The 20,741-nt window shown below is 48.3% G+C and overlaps 1 protein-coding gene across 1 annotated transcript in view; it reads left to right on the plus strand.

Moving 5' to 3' along the window:
• Positions 1–20,741, plus strand: part of nxn (nucleoredoxin) — a 73,000-nt gene that overhangs the window by 41,170 nt on the left and 11,089 nt on the right. Inside the window, exons 2-6 of the mRNA XM_080504632.1 lie at positions 7,917–8,034; positions 13,384–13,517; positions 16,239–16,339; positions 16,430–16,536; positions 18,863–19,042. Of these exons, the coding sequence (XP_080360758.1) occupies positions 7,917–8,034; positions 13,384–13,517; positions 16,239–16,339; positions 16,430–16,536; positions 18,863–19,042 (640 nt within the window). The remainder of the gene's footprint in view (positions 1–7,916; positions 8,035–13,383; positions 13,518–16,238; positions 16,340–16,429; positions 16,537–18,862; positions 19,043–20,741) is intronic.

Here is a 20,741-nt window from a genome sequence, read left to right on the forward strand (position 1 = left end):
ACACCACTTCCCCAAGCGCCGGCGTGTTTTTCATTTCATTAAGTCGGTTCACAACTGAGCATTCTTGTGGTTGTAGATGTTGATTTATTGTGGCCCGACGACCAGAAAACCTTCCGTGTGTGTGTGTGTGTGTGTGTGTGTGTGTGTGTGTGTGTGTGTGTGTGTGTGTGTGTGTGTGTGTGTGTGTGTGTGTGTGTGTGTGTGTGTGTGTGTGTGTGTGTGTGTGTGTGTGTGTGTGTGTGTGTGTGTGTGTGTGTGTGTGTGTGTGTGTGTGTACACAGTGTTCCTTTGCAATGACAAGACATGGATGCACAGAGGGAGCAGGAGGTGTGTGAGGAGAGGGAGGCTGGCCGGCTGGCCGGCCGGCCGGCTGCTCCAAGTAGGGAGTCAGGAATGCACCCCCTGCCGTCCCGACCTTTGACCCCGCGGACTACAGGCCTCGAGGGCGGGCCCGTTCCTGCAGAGAGACAATGCTGCAGATACCCATTGAGTCCTGGCTTTTCACTCTTTTACAACCCCTCCACCCCCTCCAAAGTTGTTTTTTTTCTTCTTCTTCTTAACGTGGCAGTCTTTACCACCTAGCACCTCCTCGCTGTGCTCCACGTCTGGATTTAGTGGCTGCATTCAGGGGCGTCGCTTTTGTGCCTCCATACTTGTATGGAGGGAGGGAGGCGAGCCGAGGCGGGTGGGATGCTCGCCTCCCTCCCTCCCTCTCTCTCTCTCTCTCTCTGTCTCTCTCTCCTTCTTTTTGTTGATGGGTTACCCCCCCCACCCACCCCTCCAGCCCCCAAAAAGGCCCTCTGACATTTTGGCACCTGTTTTCTCCACAAAACCATTTATTTATCCCTGAATTATTAACTCAGAGACCACTAAGTGACATGTCCTGACTCTGTGGAGGGGTGGCGCTGGTTGCTGTGGCAACAAAGGAAGCCTCTTTATCAAAAAAGAAGAAGTGTGTGTGTGTGGGGGGGAGCAATTTGGCCAGTGTCACCCATCTGGAAGATCTGCTCCTAAAATTGTTCCTGAAATGTTGTGAGATTAATGAAGCACTGCAGCAGCAGCAGCCTGACGTGACGCCCACTGGACGCTTTCAGCTCTGCAATTTTCAGGGAGGAAGTCGCATTTTCTCATCACAGTGTCTGTGTCGCGCATGATGAGCCCTGTAATGAGCACAGTGAAGCAGGCGGCAGTGAGTGAGTGGCCTGGACCTTTTTCTCTTTCTTTTTGTTTTGTGACTTTTTGGAATATAGAGCTGATACGATAGAGGTGGGGGGGGGTGGGGGGAGGGATATTCGAAAAACAGACGAGGCAGCGATTTTTAAATTCATGCAACCAGAGCTGTGCTCAGAGTTGAGTGATCGCGGCGCCGTCGACATGAAAGCGTGGCGAAGCAGCAGACGCATGCAGAGCGGGAGGAGGCCGGAGCATATCAAGAGAGAGGTCATCACACAGAAAGGGCAGCGACTTGTGCAGCTGTCACGGGGTGGGGGGGGGGTTCAGATGTGTATTTCACCACCGGGGGGAGCCGCGGCGGCAAACACTCTTGAAAGTGATAGTCAGGTCAGGGAAGCACAGATGGAAGCTGGAAGCATGAAGTATTGCCGGGAAGTGGGAGGGGAGGGGAGGGGGGGGGGGGGGGGGGGGGGGCTTTCCTTGTGGCCACGAGGAGCAGCAATAGCGTTTTGAAGTGGATGCAGGCAGTTAGCGAGGGCCCCGGGAGCAGATTGAGCCGAGGCGGCGTGCAGCATGGAGGGATGTGGCCCCGGCTGCAGGGGCCCCGGCTGCAGGGGCCCCGGCTGCAGGGGCCCCGGCTGCAGCGGTGAAGCCGGCAGAGGAGGGGAGCAGCAGCAGGCGGGGAGACGTCGTTTCTGCTGACGTGTTGATGGAGGAACTGCTGCTGCCGCTGTGCGCCCACATCTTAAAAAGGGTTAAGAGGGTTATTTTTAAAAAAAAATAAAAGGTTGTTTGCTGATTCTAAGAGGCAAGCAGTCGGGCCGCGGGTCTTCCTCTGTGCCAGGTCAGCGATCACACCGCCTGCAGGCGGTTCCAATGGAAAAAGTCCCAGCGAAAGACAAGTGTCTTTTGTCGGACGTGTCATGAGGGGCGCAGTGTGTCCATCACTCCAACGGCTTTACACATCGCCAGGAGTGGACAACCACCGATGACCTGCCTGCTATCTGCCCCCGACTGGAGATCATCGCACAGCCTGGAATATTTGTCTTTGTTCTGAGGAACTCTGCTCTTTTGATGGGTTTTAATCAAATAAACCTGTGGCACGACTTCACCCGCTCGTCGCTGGATCCTCTGGAACGCGCTGGTTGTTTTTCCCCTGCCAATAATTCCCCTTCACGTTAGTGAAGCGCTCACACGGGGACCATTTTTGCCTGATGATAAATGCCACTGAAGACGTACCAACGAGGCCGACCTCCACAAAAAATACAAACAAGCCTAAAATCTTTTCATTTCCAGTGGCCGGGTGGACGATCCTTCATGGAAGGCTCAAAGATCCGGCCGAATCGGTCCAGCGAAAGCAGATCTGTGACGGTGATGGGACCGGAACAAATTGCAGGTGAATCGGAGACGAGCGCTCCGGTTGTCCCGGCAACGCGACCCAAAGCAGATGTGAGGGGCGTCTGAAAGGTTTTTGACCACGGAGCTACCCTCCTCTTAAAGCGCCGGCTGTTTCCATAAAGTGCAGCCGTGCGAAGGAGCTTGAAAGCGAGCGGCACGCGTGACATTTAACATGAAATATTAAAAAAACAAAAAAACCTTGATTTCTCGGCCTCGGCTCCCGCTCCCCCCCCCTTTTTTTTTTTTTTTTACTCCCGTTCTCATCTGGGTCCAGGTTGCAGCAGCCGTTGATCCCATCACGCAGCGCAAACGAGTACAATCAGCCGTGTCTTTGATCGGTGAGGCGGCGAGGATTTTCAGCCCCACGCCGAGCCGCTTCGCTCTTCTTCTGCGGTATGGATGCAGCCATGCGTGATCCAATTAGCATGATGAGCACGGGGTGCGGTGTGAGGCTTAATGCTGGCGCGTCTCGGAGAGTAAATGGATTGTTAGTATGGATTTCCAGCCCCCTGGAGTCGTAGCAGTCGGCGGGGCCTTTTCCTCCACGGGGTTATCGGCACAGTTAAGCCAGCGTGTAACGATATCGCTGGGTCTGCTTGCTCGTATCACACGCCGTTGACAATGGTAATGAATAGGAGTCACCGTAGAGAGTCTGAGCGTCGCTGGCTTGCGCTGTTCGTCCCGTCAATATAATCGCCGGACGGCTTAATTGATGATCTCATGGCCTCTTTGGATCGCTGGGAAAAACACGTCTGTGCTGTTCGGGCAGTAAAAATGCATCATTATCACGTAGGTTGGGAATATAAACTCTTTGTGGCTCTTCTAATGTAAATGTTTTTGGTGCACGTAATCCCACTCTGCAGCGGCTCATGGAGGGAATGTCAGGAAAAACCAAGCCTCACTTTTTTTTTTCTTTCAGATTTTTTTTACCCAACATTCTGGCCATTTGATCGCCGGGGTTCCGATACTTCGTGTTCCTTTTTCAGTCAAACAGAGAACGTGGGAAGTTCCAATGTAGTCAAGTTTGGCCTTTTCTGGCTGCTTTTGATCGATGGTCTCAACATTTTAACCGAAATATCTTTATTCATGTTTTTACTTCCGACACGTCCAAAAGTTTCAGAGCAAGAAAATGAGCCAGATCATCAGGTAATAATGTTACTTGTTGTGGGTTTTTTGTGCGACATAGATTGACGAAAGAGCGACAATAATCATCGTTTCCTGCAGCAATATTAAACATTTTTCATACATTTTGCTGTTTTTTTTTTTTTATTTCACATGTAAGCATTAGAATTTTTTGGGGGGGGTTTTTTGTACGAAGGTCAATCAGTCGCTCTGGTACCATTTATATGAACTTGAGTATATTTCAGAGATGATGTATGCTGATTTGAGAGGCCTCCCAGTGACGTTCTTTGAGTTATGTGAGCTTCCATCCCCAGTGAGAGTTTGAATTCCACATCTGGGAGGAACCCGGAGGTGGTTTGAGACGTCATTTGATATCTTTTAAAACATCAGTCCAGTCGATCTGTCCTGAGGTCACAAAGTTCAAAGTGCCTCTAAAGTTTACCGATGGACTTTCTGGCCACATGCCAGAATATTTAGCGACTGGGTTTCCGCTACCTTGGAGCAAGCTGAGCTGCAGCCTGACGGCGACGGTTGCAGGTACGAAGCTACGTTTGTAGTTCAAACTCATTCCTGGCAAGAAGGCAAGTTAAATGCATTTCCTGCTTCGCCACGGATGCTTTCATCTTCTCTGCGCTGCACACAGCAGCACGTGGGGAAGGCCAGACGGGCCCTCAACCGACAGCGTGACTTATGAGTTATGTGGCGTTTTTGTTTTGTTTGTTTGTTTGTTTGTTTTTTTTACAACCGATCATGTCACATTCTGTATTTACTGCCTGAACTCCAGTAGAAATCCTGCAGCTCAACAACGAGCCCGTTTCTCTGCAGGGAGGTCGATCGCCGACATACAATCCTCGTGTTTTCTTTTCATGAGGACGAGAGGACGAGAGGAGGAGGAGGAGGAGGAGGAGGAGGAGGAGGAGGAGGAGGAGGAGGAGGAGGAGGAGGAGGAGGAGGAGGAGGAGGAGGAGGAGGAGGAGGAGGAGGAGGAGGAGGAGGAGGAGGAGGAGGAGGAGGAGGAGGAGGAGGAGGAGGAGGAGGAGGAGGAGGAGGAGGAGGAGGAGGAGGAGGAGGAGGAGGAGGAGGAGGAGGAGGAGGAGGAGGAGGAGGAGGAGGAGGAGGAGGAGTCGTTACTGCAAGTGTGATGATCTTCAGGGCTTTCGGGCTCTGCAGCGATTCGGTGGACGACGGTGAAAATCAACACTCTGCTGTGATGCAGCTTCTTCTCCTGCAGCTCGTCTGCGAAGCTGCAGGAATCCATTTGTCGATCTGTATGTGGGCGACGAGACTCTGCGTGTGTCTGTGTCTCGTTTGCTCACAAGGTGGATCCGTCGCAGACGTTTCAGTCTAAAAATGGATGTGAAGCGTGGAAAACATCAAGCTTCTGCGTGCGACGGGCAGCCAGACCTGATGAGAGGAACAATCGCTTGCACAGGCCTCCTTTGCCCTCCTGATGCTGCAGGCTCGCTCTTCCTCTCCCCTTTACATGAACAACCCTGCACTTATGTCGCCTTAACATAATCTGAGACGTGTGTATTAACCTGCTGTGTGGTTAGAGATTGAGTGACGAGACGGAGACGGTACACGGAATCGCACTGCAGATCTTAATATTTAACTTTAAACTAACTAAAATGCTTTATCTGTTTTTAAAAACAAGACAAAAGATGTGAAGTTGGTCAAATCACAATCCAGCCAGCTCTTGTCGACGTCTCCACTTAAATAAACTTTTAATTGGACGCGACAAGTTTGTTTTTGGATGGGGAATGTGTTGCCTGTCTGTTTTCACTCTTCCATCAGTTCTACTTTAACCCTTCGTTGTCCAGTCGCGATGCCTTTTAGTCGCCTTCCTGCTCCAACAGTGAGTCGAGTGGCTTGTTGTCGGACTTTTGTTTTTCGGGTGTCGAGGCTTGGACTCGTCTGCAACATGCACGACCGGGTTCAGACTGCGTTTGTGGTTCAGGGTGCGACAAAAGGAGCGTCGCTTTAATCTCCCGTGTGTTCGGCTTGAATCCAGTCGAGGTTTTGGGGGAAAAACTTGTCATAATGCAGAACGACTGGTTCAAATGCAAATATCCGTGTTCAGATGTCAGAAGTCGTTGAAACTCTGATGAATCAAACATAAACAAAATACCTAAAAACTCACTTTTCAACAATTGCGCAACACTTGTGAAATGCACTTTCTCCCACTCCGGTGTTTCCACTGATTGTTCCTGGCGGCTTGTTTTCTGCAGAACCGATCGCCCGGTCGCTCTCCGGTCCGTCTCGCACGTCTCCAGTCTGATCCTCTCCGTCAGAACGTGTCGCCCGCCCGGGCGTCAGGAAGCCGACTCGCAGGCGCTCCGTTGGGCCGCCGGCTTTGGGAGACGGCCGAACTCTAAAACCCCCTTAAGCCCGTCAATTTGTGAGCCTGAGATTGAGTTTCCAGAGCGACGTGTGGTGAAGATGTCGGCTTGTGGCAGACGCTGACGTTTGCGTTTGAGCGACGTCCAGACCGACACGGGTCACGCGGCTCCGGAGGGCCGGAGCGTCTGACCTGAAGGAGTCTGAGGTTGACCTCCACGGGTCGTCTCTCAAAGCCATATGAGGAAACCATCCCTCTCTCTCTCTCTCTCCCTCTCTCGCTCTCAAGTCTTTATTGGAGGCTTGCAGTGCAGTGACGTCACCGTTTTCTGCAAACCGAGCAACAAAAGCTTTTTCTTCTGCCTGCAGCTCGGAGGAAACCGAACTCCAGAGTGACTTCACTCGGCCCCGAGGAAAACGCCGCTCACTTCATTTGGCCGGGAATGAGTCGCACTGTAAATCATTTTATCACGCAGGCACTTTTTTTTTTGCCTCTGGTGCAAAAAAAAAAAAAGATTTTCTAACGTCATAAGTTTATTTCTTATTATCAAGACTGTCTGGACAAGATTAGGACTAGATTATTTAATGCAATTTTTAAACGAGTCATTTGTCCATTATATTGAAATTGGCTTTTTATTTTTATTTTTCCATCCTTTTTCGGTGAATTTTAATCACTCCTTCGTTTGAAGTAAATAAAAAATCAACTTTCAAATGTCACTTTTGTAATCAGATCGTGCTGAGAATATAATAACTTCTCGGGCAGATATGTGGTTGATTACATCTTTTTTTTAATGGTTTGATTGAATGTATCTGACACACTTTACATGAAGCGACGCATTAAACAGCCACACCAGTGGGAAGAAAGTTAAAATTCTATAATTTCTCCAAAGACACATTGATTTATGGAGGTGGCGACTTGTGTGTCAGACGTGAAGCTTTACGAATACCAGGCGGGTCATTGATCTACTTTTGGGATATTTTAGGTGTCAAGATGTCAATAAAAGTAATACGAGAGTCTTTAAGCGTCCTCGGGAACATTCGATTTCCCAGTGTTTGAGTAATAAACCCATAAAACATTTCAGCACGTGTGACGCAGTCGGTGAAAGATGAAGCGCTCTGCTTCCTTCCCTCGCCTCCGGACTTCTGAAGCCGGTGTCGGGATGTGATGTGACATCGGCGCTGCCCGGCGCTCTCTATTCGCTCTCTATTCGCTCTCTATTCGCTGCGTCGGACTCTGATGTGCCTCTGATATGGAAAGCGAGCGCCAGAAAATGCCTGATCCACTGCTTGATGTTAACTGAACCCTGTCAGTGCTGCCGGCTCGTGTGGCTGCAAAGAGGATTTCTTTTTTTTTTTTTTTTTTTTTGCTCCTTTCTTTTTGCTGCTTTATTGGGCTGTAATAACATCAGCTTGTCGTGTAAACGGTGTTCTGCTTGATTTTTAAGAGCAGCGGGTGATCACGGACGCCTGTTAAACGTATGAATTGCACACATCGCTTTTCTCTTTTCTCTTTTTCCTTTTTCCTTCACGGCACAGCAGGAGCGCTGCGAGTCTCCTCCAGTTCGGCCTCTTTCAAAGTGCAGCAATGTGCTTATCTCCCTCTATTCATTCACCACCAGGGCCGCTGCCACTGCCGTGGCACTTTGTGCTGCACTCACGCCCTCATGCTTCTCCTTCAACCAGTGAGTGTTTAAGGAGTGTGTGCATTTCAATGGGCTCTTGTTGATCCTGTCGGGCGAACATGATGCCGCCGTGGAGATTGCAGTTTTACCCCGTGCTCTGAAGTTGGCATAATTACCGATTCGCTCCCCCTGTGGTGTTTGCCATCCACATTCTCTTAACAGTCTCTCTCTCTCTCTCTCTCTCTCGCCGTTGTCTCTGTGCAGATGAAGCTGTGGAACAAGTACAAGGTCACCAGCGTCCCGTCTCTGGTGTTTGTGGACGCAGCGACGGGGAAGGTCGTGTGTCGAAACGGCCTGCTGGTGGTCAGAGACGACCCTAAAGGTGAGCCCGGGCACTCGTCCCAACGCCGTCCCGCTAGCTTATCTTTACTTCCCAGCCCGAAGCGCTGACCCCTACGCTGCTCCGCTCCACGGTTAACTTCCACCTCCACCTCCACCTCCAACGCCGACCGTTCGTCCCAGAAAAGAGTCGCGGTTTAAGGAGGTGATTGGAGCACGTTGTGGGGTCAGGAAGACCAGACCGTGCAGATAAATTCACCTCACATTTAGCCTGTCGCAGCGCTGTCGCCCTGAAATACCCGAAGTTCAAGGTGTTTTTATTCGTCATATCGCCAGTAAAAGCCAGGTTTCCCGGAGAAGGAAATTCTTATTTTGCCGTTCACGCTGAAGCCGACCTATATAAATAAGTATATGCACAAGAGAATAAAATATAGAAAATAAAGTAACAGAGCAGTGCAAAAAATATTAGTGTGAAGTGAGATGTGCAAAGTAAACATGTCAGCAGCTGTTCAAAAGTCTGATGGCAACGGGGAAGAAAGAGTTTTTCAGTCCGTTGGTTTTGCTTTTCAAGCTTCTGAACCTCCGGCCTGAGGGCGGAGGCCTGAACAGTCTGTGTTGTGGATGGGTGGGGTCTTTAAGTACGGAGGCAGCTCTACTGTGGCCCCTGTGCTGGTCGATGCTCTGCAGAGAGGGCAGTGGTGTTCTGGTGATCTTCTCGGTCCGCCACAGTAGTGTTGCCGTACCAGGCTGTGATACCCGACGTAGCGTTCGCCTTGAGCTGCAGCACTCCTCCACCTGCAGATCGGACGGTTCTCCTTCACACGCCACTCCCAGTTGTCTCCCGTAAAACAGCAGCAGGTAAACATCCGGATTTCCCCCCCTCGAGGCTAAAGTGCATGCACGAGCAGCTCGTCTCATTATAGTTATTAGAAAAGAAAAGTAAACTGGAATTGTGCAATTAGCGGGTCGAAGACACTGGCAGGAATTCCGCGGTTTCCTGCATCGACGGTCATAAACATTCCTGGAAACGTGTTCAGACCATTTGTCCGTTCAGATCTGCTTCTTGTCTCATCGATCAGACTCCGCGCCACCTACCAAACCCAATTCGCCGTTTCTTGAGTCGTCAGCAGAGACTTTCACGTTTTGAATGGATGGTTTATTTCAGCTGCAGTGGCGTATTTTTTTCCAACCCCTTAACGATCCATAAAGTTCCCCAGGACACCAGAGAAACAAACTGAACACAACAGAAGTAACACAGTCCAAGGCAATAATGCCAATGTGCTTTTTGAAACACAACAGAGATTTACACAATTTTAAGTCCATTCCATAATATGACTCTTATTTTTTGCCATCAGCACTGGGTTTTTTTTAATTAAATATGCTTCTAGGAGATGTGCTATATTACGTCCAACTGTTTGACGTGTTGGGTTGCCTGTACTTGCGACTTAGAAGGAGATCTGATCACATTCTCTGATCAATTACTGCAGGAAAGCGAGTTTCACGTACCGTTTCCTGCCAGAGTTTTGAGGTTTCTAAGATAAACAGAGGTGCTGCCAATACTCCATCACATGCCTTCCAACCACTGCAGAAGAAGAGACTCGCACAACCCCGGCCTAATGTCAAACCAGTGTTTGTGGAAAAAATGATGGAAATATGGCGTTTGTTTGTTTAGGTTTCCACATATAATGATTAAGGTTGGGTTTTCTCATCACTTTGGGCAGGAGGTGAAGAAGAAGAAGAAAAAAAATACAAAATAAAAAAGCTCACTTGGCACAAAAGTCCAACTTTTGAAAGAAAGAAAGAAAATGTGAAAACCAGAGCAGACTAAACTTTCCAGATGTTAGTGGAGCAAACGGAGCAAATGCTTCCAATAAAAACTCTTTTTGCAGGATTTATCACACTCTGAAAGTAATTTCCCATCACTGCGGCTTCCTCGGTGATCAATTAGCATATACATTAGACGGTGAACGTTTTTGGGATGTTTGGATTTTACGAAATCGAGACCTTGCAATTTAATTTTGTTTGACGTTTATCCTTAAACGCCTCTACCGAGATCTCTGTATCGTCACTCTCACTGTCAATAAACAATAGAATACTATTAAATACTTCTTCAGCTTGTTATTTCTACACTCACTAATCAGGACAATGTCTTTAAACGGTTTAGTCTGGATTGGATCCAACAGGCAAGTTGTCATTTTAGATGAAGCCACGAGCACAAGCTCTATAGAGTGGAAGCCGGATACCTGTAAGTCAGGCTGTACTGAGATCTGAAGATGTGCTTGATCATCGGTCTGCAACAGCTTTGGGCTGTGAAGCTTTAATTATATCCCTAATATTTACAATTTTGTCATAAACAAAGTTTACAAAGTCATTCGCGGTCAAGGTTAATGGGATATGAGGTTGAGCAGCTGTGGCTCTTTGTCAGCCTGGCTACAGCACTGAAGAGAAATCTGGGCTGGTTCTTGTTTTCTTCTATTGTGACGGAGTAGGAGGCACTTCCATTAACAAACTCTCCCTCCAGGCTGTTTGAAATGCTTCTGATCCAGTTAGATTCCGGTTTTCATGCTGACTTCTTTAACGCTCACAAATTATCAGTGTTCCGTGTCGCTGTCCTCCTGTGAGAAGCTGCTTTCATCTTCACCGGGGAAATAGAATCAAGGCTGCTGCTGCATTTACAACCAAATCAACCCGAGTGGGTCTGATGGTGAGACGACTGGATCCACGGATGACCTCTGGATTACAGATTTTCTGAAACGTTCCAGTGAGGGATGGAGGTTTCCTTTCATTTCGTCTTTGATCTATGACCCTTAAGCTCCAGAGGAGAGAGACGTGAGAATTGGTGAAAGTATTTTTCTGAAGCATTTGAGCAACAGGTTAACAAAGTTGGACAACTGAAGCTGGTAGAATCGCCGAATCACCATTTGTTTTGCCCTCCCGACGTGTGTTCAGCCGTCTGCGAACCTACAGCAAACGATTGACGATATATTTTCATACATCAAAGGTTTTTAAGTGGGGAAACTGGTTACGTTCTTCCTCTTACTCCATCAGAGGTCTAACATGAGAGACGGTAGAAAACAAATGGGAGAACATGTAGACCCCACACACACGGGCCCCGCCCTCTATATGAGAGTCTATGTGTTTCACTTCTACAGAAGCTCCGAGTCCCGAGTCCTCCAGCTCTGGCAAACACGAAATAAGTACCATTCTTGACAGGTAAAAGTTTCTCCTGGTGTCTGAGTCGTCGTCGTGGTAATTACGGCGCAGCGTGAATGTTGTCAGTGTCTCACGCCCTCGTCTGCTAAACTTTCATTCCTGCTCTTTGAAGTGGAGCTGGAGAATTAACGAGAGTGGGCTTGCATTCCTTTCCTTTACTTGAAGGCATCCTCAGTGAGAACTGGAGAAAATATCAGCCAAACCCCCCCCCCTCCCCCCACACACACACTGTTGGTCAGCTCAGTGGCGCTTCATAGTGGTGTGATCCGGGAGAGCGGCCGATAAATGTCTGTCTAATGAAAGCCCTCTGTGATATTTCCATGATTCATTAGCGTAAAGTAGATGTGGGATTAATTTGTGGCCTCGGTGGCAAATATGGTCTCCAGTGCTTCATTTTATTATTATTTAGTTTTTTTTTTTTTATGGTTGGACATGTGCTTCAAATTTGAAAAAAAGCATAGCTGCATTTTTCTTTGTTGCGCTTCCCACTCTCGCTCTCGCTCTCTCTCTCTCTCTCTCTCTCACTCTCTCTCTCTCTCTCTCTCTCTCTCTGTCTCTCTGTCTCTGTCTCCCTGTCTCTGTCTCTCTCTCTCTCCCTCTCTGTCTCTCTCTCCCTCTCTCTCTGTCTCTCGCTCTCTTCCTCTCTCTCTCTCTCTCTCTCTGTCTTTGTCTCTCTCTCTCTCCCCCCCTCTCTGTCTCTCCATCTCCCCCCCTCTCTCTCTCTCTTGCTCTATGTCTTTCTGTCTCTCGCTCTCTGTCTCCCGCTCTCTTGCTCTCTCTCTCTCCCTCTGTCTCTCTCTCTCTCTCTCTCTCTCTCTCTCTCCGGTGGGGGGGGGGGGGGGGGGCATTAGAAAGTTTGCCATACAGGGAGCCTGGGAGGGGAAGGTGAACAATTCAGGACCCTCTTCCTTTCACCCTGGATGAAAGGCCTGACTGGAGTGGCGGCGGACTCGCCCACCGCGCCAACATGGAGAGCACTTCCACCACTTTCACCACTTCCACCACTTTCACCACTTCCACCACAGTGAAAGCGCCGTGCAGACGTGTCGTTCCTGCGTCATGACGCCCCAGACGGCCACGCTCACATGAAGAGGCCATTATGAATCGGCCTTACAAGGTTTTATTTATGATTGCGCTTCTTTTTAATCCAGCTGTACTGAGTGCTGCTTGACAGGAAATGATGGGGGGGGGGGGGGGGAAGAAAAGTGTGAAAGGGAGCAGGAGGGAAGTATTTCTGACAGCCTTCATTTGATCAAGAGGCTTTTAGCGGCTTTTAAGGATATATTAAAACCAAAAAGACAATGTGGATGATTATTTGTTTTGGACAAACAGGATAGAGACAGAAAAAGACTGTATTGGTCTCAATGTTTTTATCCTCAGCAGCATTTTGATTACTAACAATCATCACATCACAGAGTGAATTATAAATCCCAGTTTATCCCTCTAACAGTCTCTCAAAATCAGGGGTTTGAAATGAAAAAAAAAAAAAGAAATATAAATAATGAAACCTGTTAAATTATGGTCTAATTTATGTGCTGCAAATGCATTTCTATATGATTCCAGTAGTGAGATTATTACCAAAATCTTCTTTTCTGATCAAGTTGTTAGGTGGCAAAATGTCGGAATTTCTGATAAACTGATTCCAAAATGATCGTCTGCGACTCCGAAAGAGTTCAACTTCCCACAGGCGTCACTGCACATGACTGGATGCTTGTAAATCGTATTGTTAAGCTTCGTAAAGTCGCACTAATCTGCCGGTGGCGACCACTGCATGCATCGGCGCAGGGGAAATAAGACCTGGTTTAGCGTGTTTCCATGAACTCTGTTTTCCGTGATGTGATGCGGGAATAATAAATTCATGTGTGTGTTGATATATATATATATATATATATATATATATATATATATATATATATATATATATATATATATATATATATATATATATGCCAAGACCAGTCTAGCTAATAAGAAAATAAAGTAACAATCATCTTAAAACTAGAATAATAATCTTAGCGGACACTTTTGTTTTAAGCAAAAAATGACTTATTAGTCAAAAACACGTCATCTTGCCTCGATGTGACTCTCTGCAGTGATGCTGGTGGTTCTGCCAGGAGATGCTGACGCTACCACTCACCTTTTCTCTCGTTCTCCCCCCGTCTCCCTCACTGTGTCTCAGGCCTGGAGTTCCCCTGGGGCCCCAAGCCGTTTGCGGAGGTGGTGGCGGGGCCGCTGCTCAGGAACAACAGGCAGATGGCGGACAGCGGCTCTCTGGAGGGACACCATGTTGGAGTTTACTTCTCAGCACACTGGGTGAGTGCAGATCCAGCCGGACAGAGACGACCTCGGTTCTTCTCTTTCCATCCACCGTAACTCTGGAAAGATGGAGACACGGGGGGGGGGGGGGGGCAGGAAGAAGCAGAGCGGGATGGTCGCAGTGTGTGTCTCTGTATCCTTCCGCTGCCACACCCCAGTGACCTCATGCTATTGTGTCGCTCTGCTGGAGGCCACGACTCGGTGATGCACCAACGGCGTTAAATCATCTCCGGGCCGCCGGCATTGAGCCGCAGCGCCGCAGCGCCGCAGCCTCTCACCCTCTCAGCCTCCCAGCCTCTCACCCTCCCAGCCTCTCACCCTCCCAGCCTCTCACCCTCCCAGCCTCTCAGCCTCCCAGCCTCTCAGCCTCTCACCCTCCCAGCCTCCCAGCCTCTCACCCTCCCACCCTCCCAGCCTCCCAGCCTCCCAGCCTCTCAGCCTCCCAGCCTCCCAGCCTCCCAGCCTCTCAGCCTCTCAGCCTCCCAGCCTCTCACCCTCCCAGCCTCTCACCCTCCCAGCCTCTCAGCCTCCCAGCCTCCCAGCCTCCCAGCCTCTCAGCCTCTCAGCCTCCCAGCCTCTCAGCCTCTCAGCCTCCCAGCCTCCCAGCCTCTCAGCCTCTCAGCCTCCCAGCCTCCCAGCCTCTCACCCTCCCAGCCTCCCACCCTCCCAGCCTCTCAGCCTCTCAGCCTCCCAGCCTCCCAGCCTCTCAGCCTCCCAGCCTCTCAGCCTCCCAGCCTCCCAGCCTCTCACCCTCCCAGCCTCTCAGCCTCTCAGCCTCCCAGCCTCTCACCCTCCCAGCCTCCCACCCTCCCAGCCTCTCAGCCTCTCAGCCTCCCAGCCTCCCAGCCTCTCAGCCTCCCAGCCTCTCAGCCTCCCAGCCTCCCAGCCTCTCACCCTCCCAGCCTCTCAGCCTCTCAGCCTCCCAGCCTCTCACCCTCCCAGCCTCTCAGCCTCTCAGCCTCCCAGCCTCCCAGCCTCTCACCCTCTCACCCTCTCAGCCTCCCAGCCTCTCAGCCTCCTAGCCTCTCAGCCTCCCAGCCTCTCACCCTCTCAGCCTCCCAGCCTCCCAGCCTCTCAGCCTCCCAGCCTCCCAGCCTCTCAGCCTCCCAGCCCACTGCAGGTTACCGTGGTGCTCCGGCGCCACGCTCCCCTCGCTTTCGTCTGTAAATCCACCTATTTAAAGTAATTTTGTGAACGCGAGACGCCAGCGCCTCGCCTCACATTTCCCTCCTCATAATACAAAATGTCTATAATATAAAAATTGATAATAATAAAATACGAACTGTTGTGACACACACTATTATTGAAACTCGTGTTTTGTGGCTTGATCAGCTGAATAATAGTTTAAAACTTTACTTAAAAGTACATTCTGCGCTGTTTTATTTTATTCTGACAGTTTATCTGCAGTTAATCATTCTTACTGCATATGACAACAAACCTTTTACTTTTGCCTACTTCTACATTAATCCCCCCCCTCAGGCTCTCCAGCTGCAGTGGAGAGCCTGAGCTGCAGTGGAGAGCCTGAGCTGCAGTGGAGAGCCTGAGCTGCAGTGGAGAGCCGTTGGCGCCAGGTTAATAAAAGAAATGGTGTCGTTCTCCGATTTGGCCCCAGAATGGCTATAGAGCGGTTTGACGGTTTACAAGTGCACAACCAAAAAACATACAAAGTGCTAAAAGTGCCAATGATGTTAAAAAGCGCCTCAAATACACTTCCCTGAACTGGGTGAAACCATTAAAAACTCCATAGGTGCTAAAAGTTGCCATTAGTGTCTAAAAACTAAGTTAAAATCCTCAAAACCAAAACTATGACTATAACTTAATGAAAGAAAACTCCTATTAACCAATTCATCTAAAACCAAACTCCTAAATAGTGAATTAAATTCTAAACCCTACTAAAACTAACTGCAACACCCCCACTTGCTCCTCCTCTTGGTTCAGCCCGGAACCTTCTTTAAAGGTGTCCGTCCCGGGGGGAACAGAAGATTCAATAAATAAGTTAAAACAATTGTGTGCTAGTTCATTTATATGTGTACAAATATCTTTGTCTTCAAGTGCTGAATAAAGGAACAAGCTTCCTGTCCGTTATAGGTGTAAAGCCTCAAGATATTCTGAAGAACAACAAGAAGAATATATTTTTGTTACCATGAAATTCCACATTTATGCTAAGATCAGTGAATATTTATGTGATTTTATTTTTAATATCGTAGTTGGTGACAAAAGTCTGTGTTTTGCCTTTTCCTGTAAAACGTATTAGTCGAGCTTTATAGTGAATTAAACTTCATGGCGGGTTCATTTCTTTGAGGTTTGGAAAGTTTGCAGGGAAAAATCAAAGTCATTTTTTGTCCATTTCTCAAACTCCAGGCTTTATTTTTCCACAATATTTTGTTCATTTCAGTCTCCGAGCAACACATTTCTCCCAGTTAAAAGGTCGCTTACTTCCAGATACGACTGCAGAGGTCGTGTGTTATACGAGTTCACATAGCAGGAGCAGTGGACCGTCATGAAAGGAAATTAGCCAACGGTGATCCAGGCCAGGAAATTAGAATAGAGGCCAAACGAGCGGCATGAAAAGCAGACCTGCTCTGCACTTTATTTTCCAGCCGGTAGGGACGGTTTTATCTCCGTTTCACGTGAGATTCTCTGTATAGAAGATACATTCACAACCGTTCGACCAGACCTGAGCTCAAGTAACCCCTCTACCTGGTCCCTGCGTTTCAGTGTCCGCCGTGTCGCAGTTTGACTCGGGTCCTGGTGGAGTCGTATCGAACGGTCAAAGAGTCGGGTCAGAAGTTTGAGATCGTGTTCGTCAGCGCCGACCGGTGAGTCACTGTGCCACACGTTTTCTTTTTCTTTCTTTTTCTTTCTTTTTACCCGACACACGTCCCTGTTGCCGTCCTCCTCTCCCGCAGGTCGGAGGAGTCCTTCAAGCAGTACTTCAGCGAGATGCCGTGGTTGGCGGTGCCGTATTCAGACGAGGCCCGGCGGTCACGACTCAACAGACTGTACGGAATACAAGGTGTTCATCGGCTGCTCCCTCCTTAGCCTTTCCCCAGACTATTTTTTTTTCCTTCTTCTTCCTCCTCCTCCTTCTCCTCCTCCTCCCGGCTCAGTTAGTCCTCACACTGGAACTGGCCCAATGGCCGCCGTGCTGGGCAGACGGACCGCGGCACCGATTGTCCTGCAGCCTGAGGAATGTGGGCCGTTACCAAGTTTAACATCTCGTTAGCCGCGGAAACGCTGCTCCTCTCCCTCCCCTGCTCCTCCCCTGCTCCTCTCCTGCTCTTCTCCTGCTCCTCCCCTGCTCCTCTCCGGCTCCTCCCCTGCTCCTCTCCGGTTCCTCCCCTGCTCCTCTCCGGTTCCTCCCCTGCTCTTCTCCGGCTCCTCCCCTGCTCCTCCCCTGCTCCTGTCCCTGCCCTGCTCCTCTCCGGCTCCTCCCCTACTCTTCTCCTGCTCCTCTCCCTCCCCTGCTCCTCCCCTGCTCCTCTCCCTCCCCTGCTCCTCCCCTGCTCCTCTCCCTCCCCTGCTCATCTCTCTACCCTGCTCTTCTCTCTGGCCTGCTCCTCTCCCTCTCCTGCTCCTCTCCCTACCCTGCTCCTCTCCCTACCCTGCTCCTCTCCCTCCCTTGCTCCTCTCCCTCCCCTGCTCCTCTCCCTCCCCTGCTCCTCTCCCTCCCCTGCTCCTCTCCCTCCCTTGCACTTCTCCCTCCCCTGCTCCTCTCCCTCCCCTGCTCCTCTCTCTACCCTGCTCCTCTCTCAACCCTGCTCCTCTCTCAACTCTGCTCCTCTCTCTATCCTGCTCCTCTCTCTACCCTGCTCCTCTCCCTCCCCTGCTCCTCTCCCTCCCCTGCTCCTCTCCCTCCCTTGCTCCTCTCCCTCCCCTGCTCCTCTCTCTACCCTGCTCTTCTCCCTCCCCTGCTCCTCTCTCTACCCTGCTCCTCTCTCAACTCTGCTCCTCTCTCAACTCTGCTCCTCTCTCTAGCCTGCTCCTCTCCCTCCCCTGCTCCTCTCTCAACTCTGCTCCTCTCTCAACTCTGCTCCTCTCCCTCCCCTGCTCCTCTCTCTACCCTGCTCCTCTCCCTCCCCTGCTCCTCTCTATACCCTGCTCTTCTCCCTCCCCTGCTCCTCTCCCTCCTCTGCTCCTCTCTCTACCCTGCTCCTCTCCCTCCCCTGCTCCTCACCCTCCCCTCCTCTCTCTCTCCTGCTTCTCTCCCTCGCCTGCTCCTCTCCCTCGCCTGCTCCTCTCCCTCCCCTGCTCCTCTCCCTCCCCTGCTCCTCTCTATACCCTGCTCTTCTCCCTCCCCTGCTCCTCTCCCTCCCCTGCTCCTCTCTCAACCCTGCTCCTCTCTCTACCCTGCTCCTCTCTCTACCCTGCTCCTCTCCCTCCCCTGCTCCTCACCCTCCCCTGCTCCTCACCCTCCCCTCCTCTCTCTCTCCTGCTCCTCTCCCTCCCCTGCTCCTCTCCCTCCCCTGCTCCTCACCCTCCCCTGCAGTCAGACGGACACCCGGCGACTCCTGCTCACTGCTGGCCGCCTGGTTGTGTCTGTTTGTGATCAGAGGGTTGCTTGGGGGGGGGGGGGGGGGGGCAGTAGGAGGGAGGGAACCAGTGACACTGAACAGGGTGAGAAACTGACTCGTTGTCGCAGTTACTCGATGCACCAGGACAAACCCGTCTCAAGATGCTGCTGATTGAAACGCTTTGAGTGACAAATGTACAGAATACATAATGAAAAGTGACTCTTTCCACTGAGCGTATCGACCGCTTCAAATGTTTCTGTGAAACCTTTCGCCATGTGGCTTCCATTTCTCCGCGTCGCACACGTCATTTTAAATAAACGATTCCTCCCCATGATATAATCCCCCCCTCCGAGCTTCTGCTTAGGCTTTCTATCAGTCATACCATATAAAATACACCAACTTGGTGTGTTTCTGTCAAATCCTCGTCTTTTATACTTCTCTTTTTCCCCCCCAACTTGACGTTGTACAGTTGAACCTTGACGGCGACCACACACTCACATCTGCAATGTATTTGAAGTTACCATTTATCCACAAAGCAAAGTTTTTGGGGCTGTGGGAGAAAACCGGCATCCCTGTAGGAAACCTACACTCGCACAGGGAAAACATGCAAAATCCACACAGAAAAGCCAAAGGGGATTTTTGTCGTCAAACTCGACGGTTTAAAACTAACCAGTTTTCAACTGAGAAAGGACATCGGTGCTGTCTGAAAAAAATAAGCAAGAGATATTTTTGCAGTGCGAGGATAACACAGAAAATACATTCAGAGCAGTTGTAAGTGCACAAATCATGTATTTTTTTAATTTTTTTATTATTCCCCCCCCTCTTCAGGTATTCCCACACTGATCCTGCTGGACACGGAGGGTCACGTGATCACGCGACAGGGCCGGGTGGAGGTGCTGAACGACCCGGAGTGCCGCCTCTTCCCCTGGCACCCGCGGCCCGTGCTGGAGCTGAGCGAGTCCAACGCCGTGCAGCTTCACGAGGGGCCCTGCCTCGTCCTGTTTGTGGGTGAGCGGCTCCGCGGCCTGAATGATGGGAATGAATGACTGAGTTGATTTGGATTTTCTTCACGTGCATACAAATTAAGCCATACAAATGTGTATTAAACATTTCGATGACATGTGAAAAAAAAAAAACCAGAGGATTAAATGAAAAAAGTCATTAATTAGACGTATTTCCATTGTGGTCCTCATAAAAATAAATATTTCAATAAATAGTAATTAAAAAAAAAATGGAATCGTGACATCATATTGAACAATTAAACACAACATTTTACAAAAATACAGTATAGATTTAGAATAAATGGATAAATACGAGTTCTACCTATGCAGATCCATTGCAACAAAATTATTTATCACAAATGTGTATATATAGATCCCAACGTGAGTTATCCGACCGATTAATCATAAAGAAAGAATTAAACAAAATTAAATCAGACATATAAACTATGTATCATAATTTAGTCAAAAAGTTTATGGGAATAATGAAGTAGTTTGAATGGATTCCCATAAAATCCTTTTGACTCGTTATAACTCGTGTTTTAAAAGTCAAACTGGATCGTCTGTTCGTCGTCTCTCACTCGTCACTCGTCACTCATCTCTCCTCCTGCTTTCACTCGTCTGTGCATTTCCCCCCTCCCTGGTGGATTCTTTTAATTCTGCTTTTAGTTCTTCTTTTAGTTCTGCTTGTAATTCTGCTTTTAATTCTTCTTTTAGTTCTTCTTTTAGTTCGTCTTTTAATTCTTCTTTTAATTCTGCTTTTTATTCTCCTTTTAATTCTTCTTTTAGTTCTGCTTTTAATTCTGCTTTTAATTCTTCTTTTAGTTCTTCTTTTAGTTCGTCTTTTAATTCTTCTTTTAATTCTGCTTTTTATTCTCCTTTTAATTCTTCTTTTAGTTCTCCTTTTAATTCTTCTTTTAGTTCATCTTTTTGTTCTCCTTTTAATTCATCTTTTTGTTCTCCTTTTAATTCATCTTTTTGTTCTCCTTTTAATTCTTCTTTTAGTTCTGCTTTTAATTCTGCTTTTAATTCTTCTTTTAATTCTGCTTTTAGTTCTGCTTTTAATTCTTCTTTTAATTCTTCTTTTAATTCTTCTTTTAGTTCATCTTTTTGTTCTCCTTTTAATTCATCTTTTTGTTCTCCTTTTAATTCATCTTTTTGTTCTCCTTTTAATTCTTCTTTTAGTTCTGCTTTTAATTCTGCTTTTAATTCTTCTTTTAGTTCTCCTTTTAATTCTTCTTTTATTTCTTTTAGTTCTGCTTTTAATTCTGCTTTTAATTCTTTTAGTTCTGCTTGTAATTCTGCTTTTAGTTCTGCTTTTAATTCTTCTTTTAATTCTTTTAATTCTGCTTTTAGTTCTTCTTTTAGTTCTGCTTGTAATTCTGCTTTTAATTCTGCTTTTAGTTCTGCTTTTAATTCTTCTTTTAATTCTTCTTTTAGTTCTTCTTTTAGTTCTGCTTGTAATTCTGCTTTTAATTCTTCTTTTAGTTCTTCTTTTAGTTCGTCTTTTAATTCTTCTTTTAATTCTGCTTTTAGTTCTTCTTTTAGTTCTGCTTTTAATTCTTCTTTTAATTCTGCTTTTAATTCTTCTTTTAATTCTTCTTTTAGTTCATCTTTTTGTTCTCCTTTTAATTCATCTTTTTGTTCTCCTTTTAATTCATCTTTTTGTTCTCCTTTTAATTCATCTTTTTGTTCTCCTTTTAATTCTT

The sequence above is a fragment of the Blennius ocellaris genome (assembly GCF_963422515.1).
Source record: "Blennius ocellaris genome assembly, chromosome: 2".
Lineage (NCBI taxonomy): Eukaryota > Metazoa > Chordata > Actinopteri > Blenniiformes > Blenniidae > Blennius > Blennius ocellaris.